This window comes from Dermacentor variabilis, chromosome 1 (assembly GCF_050947875.1).
Source record: "Dermacentor variabilis isolate Ectoservices chromosome 1, ASM5094787v1, whole genome shotgun sequence".
In the NCBI taxonomy this organism is placed as follows: domain Eukaryota; kingdom Metazoa; phylum Arthropoda; class Arachnida; order Ixodida; family Ixodidae; genus Dermacentor; species Dermacentor variabilis.
In genome coordinates this window covers 234,798,533-234,816,917 of record NC_134568.1, presented here as the reverse complement: position 1 = coordinate 234,816,917, position 18,385 = coordinate 234,798,533, and the positions used below count along the sequence as shown (strand labels likewise).

Sequence of the window (18,385 nt, the reverse complement as noted above, 5' to 3'; positions counted from 1 at the left end):
TTCGTGCGGCAACAATTTTCACCATGTCGGCACATCAAGACTTCTCATCCAAATGCCCTGCTTGAAAAAGCTGGTGACCCAAGCCGAGTTTGAGGACCACAAACGTAAGCGTACTGAAGTTGAAAAATTGACAATGTGTGTCTTCCACCCGCTAGGCACACATTGGCATCTCATGCTACAATGATTCGCCTAACATTTTGCCTCACGTAGATGCCAACTAGAGTTGAGTCTGTCAATCTTATTGTGAGATCAGATCATACAGTTTCCTGGTTGGCATTTTCGAAAAGGTATAGAAGTTCTATGGTACAACCGCCGTTGTTGCTGTTGTCTGTTTCATGTCACAAACTGAAATAGATAGCATTAGCAGCAATGTTAAATAAGTATTATGGAAAACTTAGTGCCTGCAGCTTTTCTGTGGGTTGCAGTTTTTCAATTGGACATACATTCTGACAATTGATCTTTAAATTAACAAGTCACAAGTGTTTTAAATGTTTGTGTCTAACGTAAAATTAAAGTGAAAAAGTACAGGTGCTCCTTTAACAAGTTGTGAACAACAAGACAAGTATTTACTAGGCTTGTGTAAATATTTCATATTTTCAAATATTCAATTACACATTACACTATTTGATTTTCACTTTGGTCTGAATTTCAGTATTCGAGATATTATAAGTAGTCAAAACGAACAAATATAAATTTTAAAACATGTACACTAGACAGTTTCGGTTTTGGTAGGCACATCGCACTGCCATTAACCTTAGGTCATGTCCAAGACACACCAAAGACGAAGGATTCATTTAGAGTCACCGATCGATTTTTCTAACCTACGTGATTATTCAAACATTCCTGTGGTGCCACCACCTTCTCTAGAGAACTAATGTGTAATGGCGACCAAAGTTCTTATCGCTGCACGGTGCTTTACTTGATAACAGTTTATTTACAAATAAATAACTACCACAAACATTTTCCGTGGAGTTAAGTGGATGACACTGGGTTATTTAAAATAGTATTTTAGGATGTGATCCCCACATATGATGTTGAAAAAATTATGGCCATAAAGAAAGCACCATTTAGGTTGACCTTCATATTTTCACTTCTGTTGGCGAGGTGCTTTGTAAGCTTCCCGAGCGCTGTTATATATCTGCATCAACTCGGCACCAAATCGCAACCAAGGTCCTTCTATTCTTGTGGTCCCGAAACTCTTGCGAAATGCTGTGGCAGTGCTTAATAAAGCTCCCAGAGTACACGCACAGTGGCGCCAGCGCAGATAAAAGGCCATTGGAGCGAGCATCGGATGAACACCATAGTTGTTCTGGGCATACATCAGCTACTGCGTAAGGGTCGACTATTGTTAGCGGTGTATGAATATTGTCAGCATATCATGCAACTTATCGCTCCACTTCTGTACATTATCTGATACATTAGTATTTGCCTACAGTTGCTTTTGCATGGTCAGTCTGCAAATTAGCTGAAATAAATTCAGGAGAAGTGCCTTTCCTGGTGAAAGATTCGCATGATCGCTCGCACAGCCTGCCAACCTGGTGCAGTCAAGATGGCACTTTACGGCATGACAACGCAGCGTGACGCACACCATGCCACACAACAGGTGAGCATAAAACAGAGCCATGGTCTGCAAACACTTCCCTGAGCATCAGTTTCCATGTGCCGCCGGGGTCAGATCTGGACCAGGCACGTGTGTCCGACAGTGACGCACAACTGACAATGACGGGAAGCACTGCGCATACGGATTCGTCATCGTACTACCGACTGGAACGCCAGCGTGCGGCCAGTGTCTACCCACGGGGTCACTTTCAGCACATATAAAGCCAGCAGTATCCTGGAGCCTCGCTAGTGGCAGCAGTGACAGTGTTGCGAACACTACCCTAAGCATCATTTTCCGTGCACTGCAGGGGCCAGATCTGGACCAGGCAAGGAAAATGTACCTGGTAGCGAAGCTTCCATAGGAGCCCATGCATTCAAAACATGGCGGTTCATCGGTGGTTCATCAAGCTTAGCGCCATATGTATGTGGAGGGAACACTTCCGGCGGAAGATAAAATAATGGGACGCCATACCGTTAAAAACAGAAGTGACATCATTTTGTTTTCGAAGGCACGAAATTTGTTTTGTTGGCCTGCCTTTAGAGCTATATATTCAAATGCCCCACCATTCGACTTGATGGGCGTTTCGAGCATTCAGCGCGGAAAGCGATGCAGGAAAAGGCCAGCCGTACGGCTGTCGAAATCGCACCCCTGCACAGAACATACTTCCTTTGGATGCTGACAAAAGCTTTAGGTGTAGAGTGCTGATCCTATCATCAGATGCCAAGCCTGTCGGCCAGCATAGTCGCATGAAAAGCACTACACAATTATCTGGAGGTCATAACTTACTACTTTTGACCGAACAGGTTAAGAAGCGATGAAGGTACCCTCATCGCCAAATTCAGACAAACTTCGACAACCAAAAAGAACTATATGTAAAGGGGGTGTATTTCAACAGGTGAACTTCACGAGCGCGCCTTCCTGTATATTTCAAGACGTGCATTGCAATGCGAGTGATAGCGGCGTCAATGCCCCCAGTAACGATGGGCGCTGAAAAGAAATGCATTTATTAATAATAATAAAATTAAATAAACGTGTATTTTCTTAACTCGCCATGAATATATAAAATTGACCAGGAATATTATTTTCATCGAATGATTCTAACTGTGTCTTGCTTTAATTAAAATACGCTTTTTTCTTTCCCAATGTTTGCTCCCTCCAAACATAGTCGCGCTTCAATCGCTGGTCCCATAACCACCCTTGCTGATGTCGGTGACAATTGGTACTGAATCGCTTTTCGCCCGAAGCTTCACGACCTATTTGGATCGACCTTGGACCAGGCACATGTATCCGATGGTGACGCACAACTGACATTGACGGGAAACACTGTGCATATGGATTCGTCCTCGTACTACTGACGGAAATGCCAGCGTGCGGCCGGTGTCTACCTATGTGGTCACTTTCAGCACGTGCAAAGCAAGCAGGATCCTGGAGCCTCGCTACTGGCAGCAGTGACAGCGCTGCAAACACTGCACTAAGCATCATTTTCTGTGCACTACAGGGGCCAGATCTGGACCAGGCACGTGTATCCGATGGCGACGCACAACTGACATTGACGGGAAACACTGTGCATATGGATTCGTCCTCGTACTACTGACGGAAAAGCCAGTGTGCGGCCGGTGTCCACCTACGTGGTCACTTTCAGCACGTGCAAAGCAAGCAGGATCCTGGAGCCTCGCTACTGGCAGCAGTGACAGCGCTGCGAACACTGCCCTAAGCATAATTTTCCGTGCACCGCAGGTTAGTGCTACGTAAACATTTTAGAAGATTTCAATCGATACCTTATCCGCATCGCTGCTGCCCAGTGTGTGTTGTTTGACGTTTTACTTTTGATTCTTGAGATGAGTAAGGAAGTAGCGAAACTAATACTATAACTCAAAGATGAACTGAAGGCCGAGATGAGGCTTTACAAGGATTCCTTGGAGTGAAACATCTGCCTTGACGAGAGAAGCCTTCATACCGAAATGGACAAAATAAAATAAGAGCATGTATCTCATGAGCAAATGTCCTTACGAAGCAAACAGCCGCCTTGAAGGCACAGCCAGAGTACACAAAGCGTAAACAGAGTAAAAAAAGACAACGAAGATCTTCGGCACAAGGTTTTCACATTAGAGAAAGATCTGACTAAGAGCCAGGATGAGCTATTGAAGCCTGAGAAATACACGAGGAACAAAAACGTAGAAATCAAAAGCATCCCGCAGGAACCGAATGAACACCTTGCGAGTATACTTAGAAAAATAGGCGAGGCCATTGGTGAAAATGTACCGCCTAGGGATGTGGACGTGTGTCACAGAGTACGGACAAAAGAAGATACCAAAACGAATATTGTTGTCGAGTTTCAGCGCCATGAAAAACGAGACCAATTTCTTGAAAAAGCGCAAAAGAAGAGGCTAAAGAATGATTTGCTTGGCTCCCAGTGTGATGACTCGATCTACTAAATGAGCATCTTTGCCCTGCAATTAAAAAGCTTCTTGGGATGGCTAGTGCACGCAAGAGCAATCATGAGTGGAAGACTGCCTGGGTCAAGAACCACATCATTTTCGCCCGACAAAGCGGGAAACCGGAGATAATACGCATCAGCCGCGAAAGTGATGTTGATAAAATATGCTCTACGGACACTCGTAATACGTACAAAAAGACACGAGCAACCATACGTTGATTTTTTGTAATGGCTAGTGATTACGTTCTTCCCCAAGATATTGGCAAAGTCGGTGGTGACACAAATATTACACAATGGCTTAAACTACTACACTTAAATACCCGATCAGTAGAACCAAAGTGAGATATCTCTATACTACTCACTTCCTGCAAACTTAAATTTGATATACTAATGTTTACTGAAACACGGTACAATAATGACTCCAAATTTTATGTACCATATGGATTTACACATTTCTATTTGAATCGCACAGGAAGTAGAGGGGGCAGTGTTTCTATTCTGACAGCAATGTCTAGCTTTGAAATGTTGGAATGCTTTAGTAAAATAACCAATGATTACAAAGTATTGTGTGTTAGGCAACACGAAAATGTTTTTGGAGTCATTTATTGCCCCCCTGCAGGAGTATGCGTGCATTTCTGGATTTCTTTGATGGTGTTCTTTCCTACGCGAATGAAATGGGATACACTTTAGTTATTAGCAGGGATTTTAACATCAATATTTCAAATCAATCTGTGCCTACAACAGAATTCTTAGGAATACTTCAGCGCAATGGGTTTCACAATGTAATTACCTCGCCAATGCGTGTCACTGCTACAACGTCACCATTGCTTGACATGTTTATCATGTATATCCCCATGGACCACAGCATATCTGGTATTTTAAGCTGCGATATCGGTGATAACATGCTGATATTTACGTTCATAAACAGACGCTCCCATCTCCAGTTTAACAAGTGTTGTGAAACCACATAGTGCCTAATATCTGAAGACACACTGCAAAAATTTAGAGAGAAGATTCATATCGTAGACTAGTCAAGCATTTTTGCTCATCAGAACACTAATCTGTCATATGAAGAATTTATGAAGATCTTTAAGATGCAGTATTTTCACTCATTCCCAACGAAGAACTTTTGGCCAAGCAATAAATCACACAAACCATGGACTAGTAAAGGTACTCTTCGGCGCATTCGAAAAAAGAACAAGCTTTACCAATTATTTCTTCGAATGTGGGATCAAAGTGATTGGAATCAGTAAGAGAATTTCAGAAATAAACTAAACGAAGAGAAAGAGAAAGCAAAAAAAGATTACTTCCTTCGCGTCTTTGATACTGACTGTCTCCACAGAAGTGCAATGGTGTGGAAAAAATTAAACGACATTTTAAACAGGAAAACAAATGCTACACAAGTGCAAACTGCTATTGATGATTGTATAGTTTTGAAAGGAAAAGAACTAGCAGATCAAATAAATGATTACGTTGTAGAGCTGGCAGGAGACGCGAACAAAAGTACAAGCAGTGACGGAGTCGGCAACACCACACGTGCTGCGCAGACGCTGTTCCTAACGCCAATCTATGTATCAGAGGTTGTCTCAATCTTCAGTGGACATAAAAACAGCTCCAGCAAAGATGCCGATGGCCTTGAAATCACATCGATAAAGAATGTATTGGACCTTATTGCGCCTGTACTAACCCATATCTATAATTTGGTTCTATCAACTAGTGTATTTCCCAAAAACATGCAAGTAGCGAGTAATGGTGATTCACAAAGAAGGGGACAAGAATATGTTTAGCAACTACTGCCCGTTATCGATACTACCCATCGAGGAAGTATACTTGAACTTATCCGATCATACTTAGAATCACGTAAGCGATTTGTTGAAATTATTGAATGCAGATCTAACGTTAGACCAGTTACTACAGGAGTGCAACAGGGCAGCATCCTTGGTCCCGTTCTCCTCTTGTATTACATAAATGATATTGTTAACATAAATACCAAATGCAACTTTGTCATTTATGCCGACGATTGCACAGTGTTTGTTCATGGGAAGCATTTAACTAACATAACAGAACAAGCAGGTGTACTTTGTCACGAACTAAAGAATTGGTCTGAAAGGAATAGCCTTCTGCTAAATGAATCCAAAACAAAGTGTGTTTTATATCGAGCTCGAAGTACACCCATAACCGTATCAAATGTAATTGTTCTGGGCCAATATATGGTAACGCTTGAAAGGTCGGTGAGAACACTAGGCGTAGTATTTGCGGAACATAGGTCCTGGAACGATCATGTTGACTAAACTTGCTCTAGAGCTCGGAAATCTGTTGGAATTATAAGCAGGCATCGGTAATTTCTGCCTTTTAAAATTAAACTAATTTTATATAATTCGCTATTCCATTCTGAACTCAGTTATTCCGCAACAATATGGGGAAACACATCAGCAAATAATTTGAACAAACTTACGGTGTCGAAAAAAAAAAAAAAAAAAAAAAAGAAAGGCAGTTTGGGCAATAGAAAACGTTCCCTATAATGCACACACCGAAGAATTATTTTTAAAATATAGGATAGTTAGAGCATGTTAACTATATAATCATAAACCAACCCGAAATATAAGAATGCAGCACAAGGTAATCTAGCGGCATTTTCGGAATTAGCTACGTTAAAAAAAAAAAAAGAAAAAAAAAAGGGGGGGGGGGGGTCTCACCCTATTCCTTTCGATGTCAAATTACTTGGCACATTCCATTCTCACACACAGAATATGGGCGCCAGAGATTATGCCGTACTTTACCCAACATATTGAATGAGCTATCTAAACAATACATAGATCCTTTAACCGTAAGTAACAAGTGTATGTTGGAACTATTTCTTTGAAAGCTGGTTTTTAATAAAAGTTGGTTCTGAAAACGTGTCCCTCAACGCAGCAAATACTATTACGTACCACTTTCATTCATTTTTGAATGTACAGAAGTTGCCTGTATTTTTTTTTTTACTGTATACCTATGAACGATGTCTTGAATATATGATCTGCTAGCTTCTTACATTTCCTGCGTATTTTTAAATGAAATCTATTTTAGCTGTGACAAACAACATACTGCTGTGTTATCATATGGTTTTTATCTGTTTTTGTGATGCCCACTTTAGTTTGTTTTCCAATCAGTGAACATATGGTGTTTACATTTTCTTTTTGACATGACATGTTAGTATTTGCGCTATCCAAGCTTCTGGGATCTGCCTTTCAAGATATCTTGTCTTGCATCTTGTAGTGTCCTAATTGTTGTGCGTACTACCAATTTTTTTTGTGATGCAGTGTTTGTGCCTGTTTGCTGCTTGTTCACGGTGGCCAGAGCTCCGTCAAGTTGCTATAATGTAGCTTTTCTGCCGGTCACCATTTTTTTTCACCATTTTTTCACCTTGTGTACTTTTTTTTGTGTGTGTGGTGAAAAATAAACAACTGAACTGAACTGAAACTTTACATCCTTGGCTTGCGTTCTGCGGCAGCAAGAGCCTGATTTTGTGTGGTGTGGCCTGGCAGAAAATAGTGCAGCCTACGTGAAAATTTGAGCGACGATTGTGGTTGGCATTGGATATTTGTGACCAAGTTTCATGAAAGCAAGCAGGTCGTTTGTTGGCGTGTCGCACTATCATCCCGATAACCAGATGTGGTGCAATGCGTAACACCTTTATAGAAAACATTCATAATGTATTGTATAGCACATAATGGTTTTCATTTCTTTGTGGCCTAGTCACTTATGCCACCAAACATACCCACACACTCCAAGGAGCCCGACGCTGAAATGGATTGCTTAGGCCCATTGGATTGCAGGGCTAAGTGCTAAATAATGCGTGCCTATGGCTGTGTGGTTGCCACTGAACATGCACATCCTGCTGAATTTGGCAATTTCATTTGAAATTACTGTTTTGGCGTAAGATGGCGCAATTGGTGCAGCACTTCCATCCCTGCACTTATTAACAAATTAATAAGGGCCATACTACTGCAGTGCGGTGCAGATTGCACCGAGAGCAACGCATTGACATGACTCACAGCATCCGAGATTTGTGTGTGTTGCATCACGCGACGCCATAAATCTTGGATGCCATAATTGACTACGCTTAGTGCCTGCAGTGAGCGCCTAAAAATGAAAAACAGAAGTGTAAAAAGATATTGATATGCGTCCTCTAAAAAAAAAAAAAAAGAAGAAGAACAATCTTGTCTAGGAGTTGTCTAAGTATGCATAAGCATTGTACCACTTACTCATCTCGACGTAGCCCGGTGTCATTATCAATGTTATGAAACTTGATCCGAACGAGCTTTGCGGCGACACAGGGTGAATTGAGGACGGAAGCAAACTACCACAGGTAGTGGCGCCAGGCGTGCTGATGACGTTCAGATCATTATGAGCCGTTATCGCTCTTTAGTGCCTTACACATCTGAATCAAACCCTTATCAAAAGTGATCAACCATACCCTGGTGGCCGCTGTGTATAGCGTGGCCGCGCGGACAAGTTCTCGCCGCTTAGTTTGCATTGAAGCGAGACGCACGGGCCTCACCTTGAAAGCAGTCTGCGATGGGGACACAGTGCACTGAGTGTTGATAGGTTCGTGTGTCCCGTGTTCTTGCCACTTAGTTCGCGTTGAAGTGAAAGGCAGCACGAAGGTGAATTCACTCACTGCTGAGGGCTCTATCTTGAAAGCGATGTAGCTGACGGACAAGTTCCCTCATTGGATAGGCATAGAAATGCACCCGCATTTAAAAAGAAAAGTTACAGTTTTGACAGAAAGGCGGAGCATTGATGAAGTGTGTGATTCGCACCATGTCTCAAACATGTGAAATTACACCACTGCCAACACTATATGCGCGGGAAAAACAAAATGTGCATGGAGGCACCAACCATTTTGGCTCAACGTTTGCACGGCGTAGGCCACGCACATACGCGTGCGAGGAGGAGAAGCGCGTTCCTGCTCCCCCCATGTGTGCTTGTATACATTAAAGCGTGTTCACTCCCTCCTCGACGCACTTGCACAGATGGAATAGTCAGCTCTCGTGTTTCTACTCGTGCTGCCGCACAACCCGTGGCCTCCACAAGTTGTTTACAGATGCGAAAAATGGCGCAGTGCTGTTTCCTGCCTACCGAGTCTTGGCTCACATGCTTTGACGGGGTTTGATGCTCAAACTTTTCATGCAGAACAATGCTCGAAGTTAACTTTTGCCTTGCCCAACATTTTTTCAGTATTTTGCTGGACTTACTAGCCATACAGGCTCTAAGTACATGCTTTAAATGGCCGTGTCGCAAAATTACTTCGTTAAATAGTGAAAAAAAGATGATACAAGGTTTTCAATGCAACTAAGGTCAGGAAATTAATATAGTTCGTTACACTGCGGTCCGACTATATCTGACACATCCTAGCACTCCCCTAATTGAATACGACCCACTTATTGTGGGTTCAAAGTGGAATGCTAACATAGAGATGACAAATATAATGACACTGAATTTTTTTTATGAGAAAAGTGTAGCGTGCCTCCAATTCTGGCAATAAAGTAACAATGAAATCAGCACACTTTGCCTTCCCAGAATGGAAATTTATTTACGCTTAATCTTCATCGTCTCTGAAACATAACTTTACCTCCGTCTGTGAACCGCAACATGTCGACCTCCGTACAGTCCCACAGCAAGTTTGATATTCTGCACTCATCAAAAGACTGCAACAATCGCAAACAGGGTGGCGCCCCATGGCTAAACTAACTACAGTAGAACCTCGTTCATACGTTTTGGGAAACAACGCGAGAAAACAAATACCAGAAAAACAACTAAACAATTTTGACAGACTCAACTATTGTTGACATCTACGTAATGCGAAGCGTTGCGCGGACCGTTGCAGTACCAGACACCGACACAGGTCAAGCTGCTGGTGCTCCGGCGGCCCGAGATGCGTTCTGTTGTGTTCCTATAGTGTGGTGCTTCAAGAGGGCAACAGGAAACCGAAAACGAAATCGAGCTGGTGAGCGATGCCAGATGCCGCCGAAGCGAAATGTGATGTCCACATCGCACCGCCTGCAGCAGTGAATGGGGGTGTGTTTGGATTACCGCCTATTAAACATGTGCAATATGCTACCAATGGCACTACACACCATGCGCTGTAAAACAGATGGGTGAAGATGCTTAGCACAGTAGCTTTGGCGGCGATAGCTGTGAATGCGGCGTGTGACGACCTGGGTGGAGATTTGCTCATACCGGAATAAGAAACTGTGTGCGCCGTCGTTTTCATGTGAGACGGGCAGCTATATATTGTTCTCGATCGCGCGCACCTCAAGCCTTTTCTTGTTCACATGGGATCTAGCGGCCGGAAAACGTATAAAATTGCAATCTGCAGCAGAGAGATCAGAGTGGTGATGCACTGAATGTTGGAGCCTAAAAAGTGTGTTTTCCAGTAACGCCTGAACCAGTAAAAAATGGGCTCAGCTCTGTTGGGTAATTTTTTGTGTTCTCGATAGCGAATGTTGGCGCCGGGAAAACGTACGTAATGGGAACATATCAATGAGGTTCTACTGTACTTCGCTAGTTTGTCCAACAACTCATGCAATGCTACAGGATAGCAAAAAATTAGCCCTTTGAAGGAGATAGCATATTCAAAGCAGTGCATTGTTGCTGTCTTGCAATGCAAAAACTGGTTCTGCTGCCATCTTGAGATGGCAAAGGCGATGACGCTGGCTAGGCTGGATCCGATAGTAGGTTGTTATGAACATGGTTTTAGTTTCGTATCCGACTGCAGCACACAGGCAATTTTCAAACCAATTTTCTGGGAAAAAAAGATGTGCTTTAGAATCGAGTAAATATGCAAGCATGCATTGTGAACTACCATTCTTTCTTGAAAATATTCCTGCAAGAGGCCAAAAATGGGTGTTCTCGGTAAGAAATTATGTGTGTTCAATGCATTTACTGCCCACTAAGCCCTGCCAAGACAAACACTGCCATTATTGGGATCATCATTGGGGTCAGATGCATGCATGCTGACAAGACAAGTTCAAATTATCTGGTGAAGGCCAACTTCAAGATCAAAATAACATAGGTTGGTTTGAATTATCTGAAGTCTAATTTCAAGATTGAAATAACATAGGTTGGGCTCATAGAAATGGATGGGCACCAGCCAGGACCTTTGGTCAGGATCACATTAACAAAAAATTGAATTAAACAAAGTTGAATTAATGGAAGTCCATACTACTCTTCCTCGAGAGCCTGTTTTCAATATAACATTTTTGAAACTATATAAATAAGATCAGTTTACAATGGAACAATGAAAATTTTGCAGTGACCATCATTCAGAAGTCTTGCACAATCTTGCAATGTTATTCAGTTGCATTGCATTACTTCAAAAATCACTGGTAAAATGACACACTCATACATGGCCTCATTCTCATTTTTCTGCCCCCTATTACACTCAATATTATAAGGTACATGGTCCACTCATAGCAAGAAGCAAAGGCTATGGACTTGAGGAAACAAGCTAGTGAACATACACCTAATACGGGTGTTAGGAATGCGACTGCTTTTCGTAAATTCTGTGTAAGGATGCCAACCAGTCCCACATTTGTGTTCCCCTCAATCTGACACACCGTGCATAATGAAATGGTGTAGATAGTTAATGACTAGTTTGGCTGCAGATACTAGGTCATCTTAACAGAAACTTGAAACTAAAAGCTATACTCTGATAAAAGAAAAAAAAAAACATTTTGCACTAACCACACACCTCTGTCCTACAACATTCTTTATATTTCAGCCCCTTAGACATGTCGAAGAAAGTACTACTTGAAATGTGCCAACAAGAATGTTCATTGCAGACAACTATTTTAGAAGAGAACAAAGTAACAATACTGATGCTCTGGGTGTCTACCAAGTTGACATTTTCAAATTCCCTGAGTTTTACAGGTTATCCCTGAGCGACACAGAACTTTATTTTATGTCAAGGCAGGCTGGACACCACACCGCCCGATGCCGTCACTCTCAAGTATTTTTTAAAAATAAAAAAAATTAATCCAGTTTGTATGGTAAGGAGTAGTGTTTATTTCATTCAAATTGAAAACTGAAGGTAGGGGATAGTAAAATGCACAGCAAGTAAGACATCTTCGAAAAAGAAAAATGATAAAGCCCATTGTAAATAGAGTCGAACATCTTCAAATACAAATAAAGAGAGATGTATACAAAAGCAAATATTTTCTGAAATTAGCTATTTCTATCAAGTGATAGCAAGATCATCGATATTAGGCCCGAACTTTGTCACAAGTGAGATTTTCTTTGCAGTTGGAAAGTCAATCTCAACTGTCCTCACAGACTCTTAGCCCACGCACAATGCGTCCGTTTTGTGTTTCACTGCTTTCAAGAGTTTATTTTGGTTTGGATGAGGGGCACCTGCATCTTTGCGTCAGCCAACTCCTTGCTTTTTGAGCTTATGCTCCTCCAAAGAGGCAGCACAGTTCCTTTCCTGATCATTCCTCAATGCAACAGTCATTTCTGTTCTTGTCCTCATTCCACCGCACGTTTGCCCCATGAACCATTTGAAGCATCCTCTTGGTCAGTTGTACAGTCAATGTCCGATTTTTTGTACTCCCTAGGGGCCACGAAAACGTCCGAAAAATCAAATTGGGCAGTCCGAAAAAATGAATGCGTGTCTTTTACTGCCCTCACGGGCTCAAATCCACACAGGCACATCCGAAAAAGCTCTTAAGGGCAGCCAGGACACTTATTAGGCATATCGGTGGTCGTACTGCGACAGGAGACGGCGGGTGCACGCATGTATAATTATGGAATACGTACTGTGTCCAGTGACAATCGCCCTTTCCCATGATTGTTAAGCTTCACCACAATACTTCTTGTACACTTCTCCACGTATCATCACTGTGCAGAGGTGAAGCTGCCTTTCAAAAACCGGCGTTATGCAATGCGCCGTACTTTCCGAGCTTTGAAGCCAATCTCAAGGACCACAAAGGCGGAGTTGGTGCCATTGCTGACAGCGGCGCATTCTTTCAATGAAAAAAAAAAAAAAAAAAAAAACCAGCACCGAACGGCAACAAGTTTAACCCTTTGAGGGTCAATGATGTAAATATACGGCGCTGCGAACAAGTCCAAAAATGGTCGATGTTGTATATTTACGCCGCCATCTGTACGTGGCTATCTCGTTACTAATCGCTCAAAGGGCGACCGCCTCTTTCTCGCTCATTTAGTGCTCACAGGGGTGTGCATATGAAGGATGCCGCCGTGCATGCGTTTCCGTCGCTTGCTTTCTTTTTTGACACTCGCCAAAACTAATTGCCTCTGGTAGGCGATAAGATGAATATTAGCAGAAGTTTGTCACACGTTGTGCTTCTTTGACAGGCACACAACAACACAGTTTTTTTGAGTGAGCGTACCTACGCAGTTCGATTACGCTATGGATGTACATATTAGTGTAAGAGCAGGAACATTTGAGTCTTGCAAAATATTCTCGTGTGCGGATTTTCAAGGCCTTGAACTATGTGTATAAAAATGCGTAAAATTTTTAATTCTAATAAGTTGTTATTCATGAATGAATAGTACATATATACCAACGCAAAATATCTTTTTCTCACTTTACGGTCACCCTAGAAAAATTGCTGTAATTTTTTTCGAAGCCCCTAAGAAGAATTGGAATCTGCAATAAAAAAAATCAACCCTGGGCGGTCGCTTATGGCGAAAAAAATCGACCCTCGAAGGGTTAATAGCGAACGTCGAAGCAGCTAAGCCTAGCGTTGCCGCGGTGGTGGCTACGGCTGCCGGCGGATCCGCTTACGAGAGCGCCGGTTCGAGGTGGTGAGATAATCAAAACGGCTGTGTTGGGTTTGATTATTGCCGTGAAGCCGTCCACATTATCGGATATTTCACAAAAATCTGGCGTTGACTGTACACTGGTAGCTCTTCCATCCGACAACACGGTGTCAAAGACAATTCGTTACGATTCCTCTTTTTTACTCATGCCAGCAGTAGGGCAACTTTCGTTCCCTTTCAATAAAATGATAGCTAATTTTCCCAGATTGAAGTACAAATTCTTTGAGTTTTCCCTTAGTTTTTCCAGACTATTCAAAATCCCTGAGAATTGCCGGTTTTCCCGGTTGGTAGACACCTTGGATGCTGCTTAACATAAAGAGGAACCTCTCATTCAAAGAACAGCAGTTCACCTTGAAAGTAAGAAGGATGAAAAGAAAGGGCAAGCAAAAGTGCAAGAACAATGCAAACCTGTGAAGAGGGGGTCCTTGTAAACTTTGCAGGCACTGACTATGTCATCCTCATTGTCACTTACGTCAATATGATCCAGTTGATAGCGAATGTACTGCACCTGCAACAGTGTGAGCACAATTAGGTTTGGAAGTTGTTCACAAAGTACATTTGTGCCCATAACTATAGGGTAAAGACCAGACCTTTACTAGGTCTCCTTGAAAGTTAACATTTTGCTGGTCTGTCTTTTCCCCTGATGAGAGAAAAAAATTTATGTACCAATTGTTAAAACTTCCATGCAGGATCTCCTGTGGGAGTTATCCAAATGATGCGTAAGCATTTGCTAACTGCGTTTGGTATAATTGCGAGAAACACCACGAAGGAATCGTGAAACAGAGAAGCGCGGTAGCAAGAGCAAAATTTTAACCGAGAACAGCATGAGATGACAAAGAGGCGAGTAGTAGCAATGTTACTCGTGTTATATGATGGTGGGTTTGGATGATGCCACTGCTTCGTGGAAGATGAACACTGACCAATGCGTGCTGTAGCATTGACGTAATTGAACAGTGTCACATTTGGTAGACCTCGTACATAGATGTGGTCGATGATGCTGCCTCCTTTCGATATGAAACACTATAAACCGTGATCAACCAAATTCCGGCAGCAGTTGCGTATGGCACGGCCATGTAGGCCCTATCTTGAAAGCAATCTGCGATGGAAGACAGAGTGCGAGAGTACTGATAGCTTCGTGCGCACTGTGTTCTCGCCGTTTAATTCGTGTTGAAGCGAGAGGCAACACGAAGGTGATTTCGCTCGCTGCTGCAGGCCCTATCTTGAAAGCGATCTCGTCTTGTGTGACAGAAGGGCAGACGGGTCACTTTGTTGAGTAGTTATAGAAATGGTTACACATTTAAAAGTAATTCTGTGCAGTATATTAATTTTTTTAACTTTCTTGTGATGCCAGTCTGCTATCTACAGCACAAGGTGTGACCAATTTCTCAAGTCTCAAAAACCAAAACCACTCTTTTTCACGCAGATTACATAATCAGTTCAGTTTCATGCGCATATACGGTAAAACAAATGCATTTAATTCATCGGCACTACCACGTGCCATCCGTCTCTGGAACGACCTCCCTGATAACATAGCCTCCATATCTAATCCCGACACGTTCCGCTCTCAGTTACTCATGCTTTTCCCATTTAATACCGTTAACGAATGACCAATCTAGTGTATGTTATCGTGCATTCTTGCCATGTTGTATATCATTTTCATAAACGGTATTCCTTGCTCTGTTAACAGTAACAAGTGTTCGCGTGCCTTCATATATTGCTTTGTACTCCTAGTGCCTTCAATATTGTGAAAGACGGTAATTTTCTTATAGCACTGTTCCTGTTGGCAATTTGTACTTTTTATACATTTTACTGTTTAATATGCCCCCCTTACTTTATGCCCTGCCATAGGGCCTGTAAGGTGCTTTTGAATAAATAAATAAATAAATAAATACCATACTTATTCGATCATAAGGCAAGGGTGCCAGTGGGGAGTCTAAGGAAAAGAAGTTGAACAGAATTCTGGTGTTTTGCATGCCAAAACCACGATTTGATTACGAGGCACGCTGTAGTGGGGGACTCCGGATTAATTTTGACCACCAGGGGATCTTTAACGTGCCCCCAATGGATGAGAAACGGCCATTTTTGCATTTCACCTCCATCCAAATGCTGCTCCTGTGGCCGGGAATTCATCCCACGACCTTGTACTTAGCAGCACAACAGCATAGCCACTAAGCCATCGTGGTCGGTAAGAAAAAACTTAAATAAGTACACTAATATAAGGTAATATAAAGTAGCCGAAAGATTATTCAGACTTTGCTGGGATTGCTCGAAAAACACAGCCAAAATGCAAAATGGCAACCATGAATTAGAAGAGAGGAAAGGAGCTTCAACAGTGGGAGTTGGGGAGAGGGTGGGGAAACCAAGGAGAAAACGAAACTAGATTGGTGCGAACGTTATATTGAGGTGCAGCTTCACGGCAGCGGACACCGTGCTGCCATGAAGCCACACTATAGAGTGAAATTCATGCCGCTGTGAAACCACACCTCAAGGCAAAATTTGCTTATAACCCACACTCCCCATTTAGAGTAAAATTTTTGAATTCTCAATTCTCAATGGTTGGAGTGCACGTGTAAAAATAGGGTACTGCCTCACCAGCCAAATTAGTTGGTACAATTTGCACTGCAATTAAAAATGTGAATCATGGGAAATGTGGTGCTGCCACCATCATACTAAAACAGTATTACTGAATCTACCAGCCTCGCCAATAAGGCGGAAGCCGACTTTGAGGCTAAATATTCTGGGGAAAAAAACCACGCACTATAGACCTTATAATCAGGTGAGAAAAAAAGGGTGCGTGGCATGGTGCTGTGGAATGACTTGGAGATGATTTAGTTTGTTCTCAGTGAAATTTATGCGATGCCTGTTATACAAGGTCATCGGGGAACCACCGTGCAGCCTTTCGGAGCAGTTGTAACAACAGTATGTGGAAAATTCTTTTGGGTGCGCAAACAAGTGATGTGCATCATACGCCGGCAATATGTGTACGTGTTGTGAACTATTTTGACTATATTGGTTTTCACTCGACAAAGAGAACCAGCACCTATAAATAACCGGCACGAATTACAAAATCTCACTATCTGATCGTTCGGCGTGGGAACTAAAACATAAAAGCGTATGCTCCTGTACGGCCAACCCAATGCAACCCCGAAACATCACAGTGCCAATTGTTAAAAAATATTTGCATGAGCCACTGGCAGCGTTCTCACGCATTTCAAGTCTAGTACACTTGAAATCACTATGCTATGTAAATGCTAGCCTCCTGTATGAAGCCTATGATGTTACTAAACACAGCTATCACTGTAGTTAGTAAACCAGCATGATACATATAAACTTTGGGTTTCGACATTGCATTTGTGCCCTGTAAAGCAGTAATATCCAAAGGAGATCGCGTAAAAAGAATCTGGTGGTTATTTGTCAGGACACAGTTGCTGTAAGATGGGAGGGTGCGTCGTAGAGGATGGGATGAACCAGACCAAAAAAAGTTATCTTCTTTCACATAAACAGAAAGAAAAACAAAGAAGTACTAAAGAAACAGTAAGACCTCGCATTGTCGCATGCTTGGACGACGCACTATAGAGAACATGCAGATCAACAACCCTACATCTACCACTGCTTCGGATGTTCACGCAGTCCGCAGATGGTCACTCGACAAGTGTAATTCACACTGTACGGTATCTGTTATTATTAGCAAAAACTATTTTATTCAGGGACAGAAACCTCGTCCAAGAAACAAGGTAGTTGCACAATGTATGTGTACAGATAACTAGGGGTGTGCGAATACTGAATAGCAGATTTCGAATTGAATCAAGAAAAAGAAAAAAAAAAAGCCGCATATTGAATATCGGAAAATTTTTCACGAAATTTAATGCTAATTTTGGGCGACAAAATATAGTGCTGCACATGCTCGGGAGCCTGCTAGCATTCCATAATTAGAATGTAGCAAGCTATCCGTAACATAGGCACACAGAAATAAATATGTACAGTACTGTCTATTCTTACAAAAGGCAACACCAAATGAATATGCCAGCCCTGATTACAGCTAAGTTCTAGTATATGAAGGTATGGAAAATAATTTTTGTTGAATTATTTCAGTCGAATATGCTTTGTTTCCTCTGAAGCTAAAGAATTAGTGATGTTCTGTTGTACTGGATACTGATAAGATGCTCAGTTCAATAGTGGACCTGTGTATTGCGGCTTGTGGCAAACTTTTCTTTATTGCACAGAAAGTTTTGCTTTCCATATTTTTTCTACAAAATGCAGAAGGGCTATCCCAACTCTAGGGCAGGTGGGCTATCATAAGACCAATCTGCACGACAGACGAAAGGACAGTGCATCATGCGACTTTAGTAGCCATCGCAAAAAGGAGGCACCGTCTGCACTGCTTCACTGTCAGGCTCGGTGCAAGTTTCCACTGGTCAAAGATTCTAAAATCTGCAGGGACACAACAAGTTCGCACGACCCCCTCGCCCCAGTTCATGTGCTGTCTGCATCAATGCATGTGACTAGGTGATGACACTTTTGTG

The 18,385-nt window shown here is 42.3% G+C and overlaps 1 protein-coding gene across 6 annotated transcripts in view; it reads right to left on the bottom strand.

The window, feature by feature from the left end:
* Window positions 1-18,385, bottom strand: part of LOC142559637 (putative ATP-dependent RNA helicase TDRD12) — a 220,059-nt gene that overhangs the window by 2,974 nt on the left and 198,700 nt on the right. For 4 of the 6 annotated variants that reach the window (XM_075671210.1, XM_075671220.1, XM_075671228.1 and 1 more), the window contains exons 32-33: window positions 14,271-14,370; window positions 10,552-10,824 (exon numbers count right to left, since the gene is read on the bottom strand). In XM_075671210.1, the coding sequence (XP_075527325.1) occupies window positions 10,655-10,824; window positions 14,271-14,370 (270 nt within the window). In that variant the 3' untranslated portion in view covers window positions 10,552-10,654. Of the gene's footprint in view, window positions 1-10,550; window positions 10,825-14,270; window positions 14,371-18,385 lie in introns of those variants that run through there. The other 2 variants (XM_075671239.1, XM_075671233.1) reach the window with 2 other exon arrangements.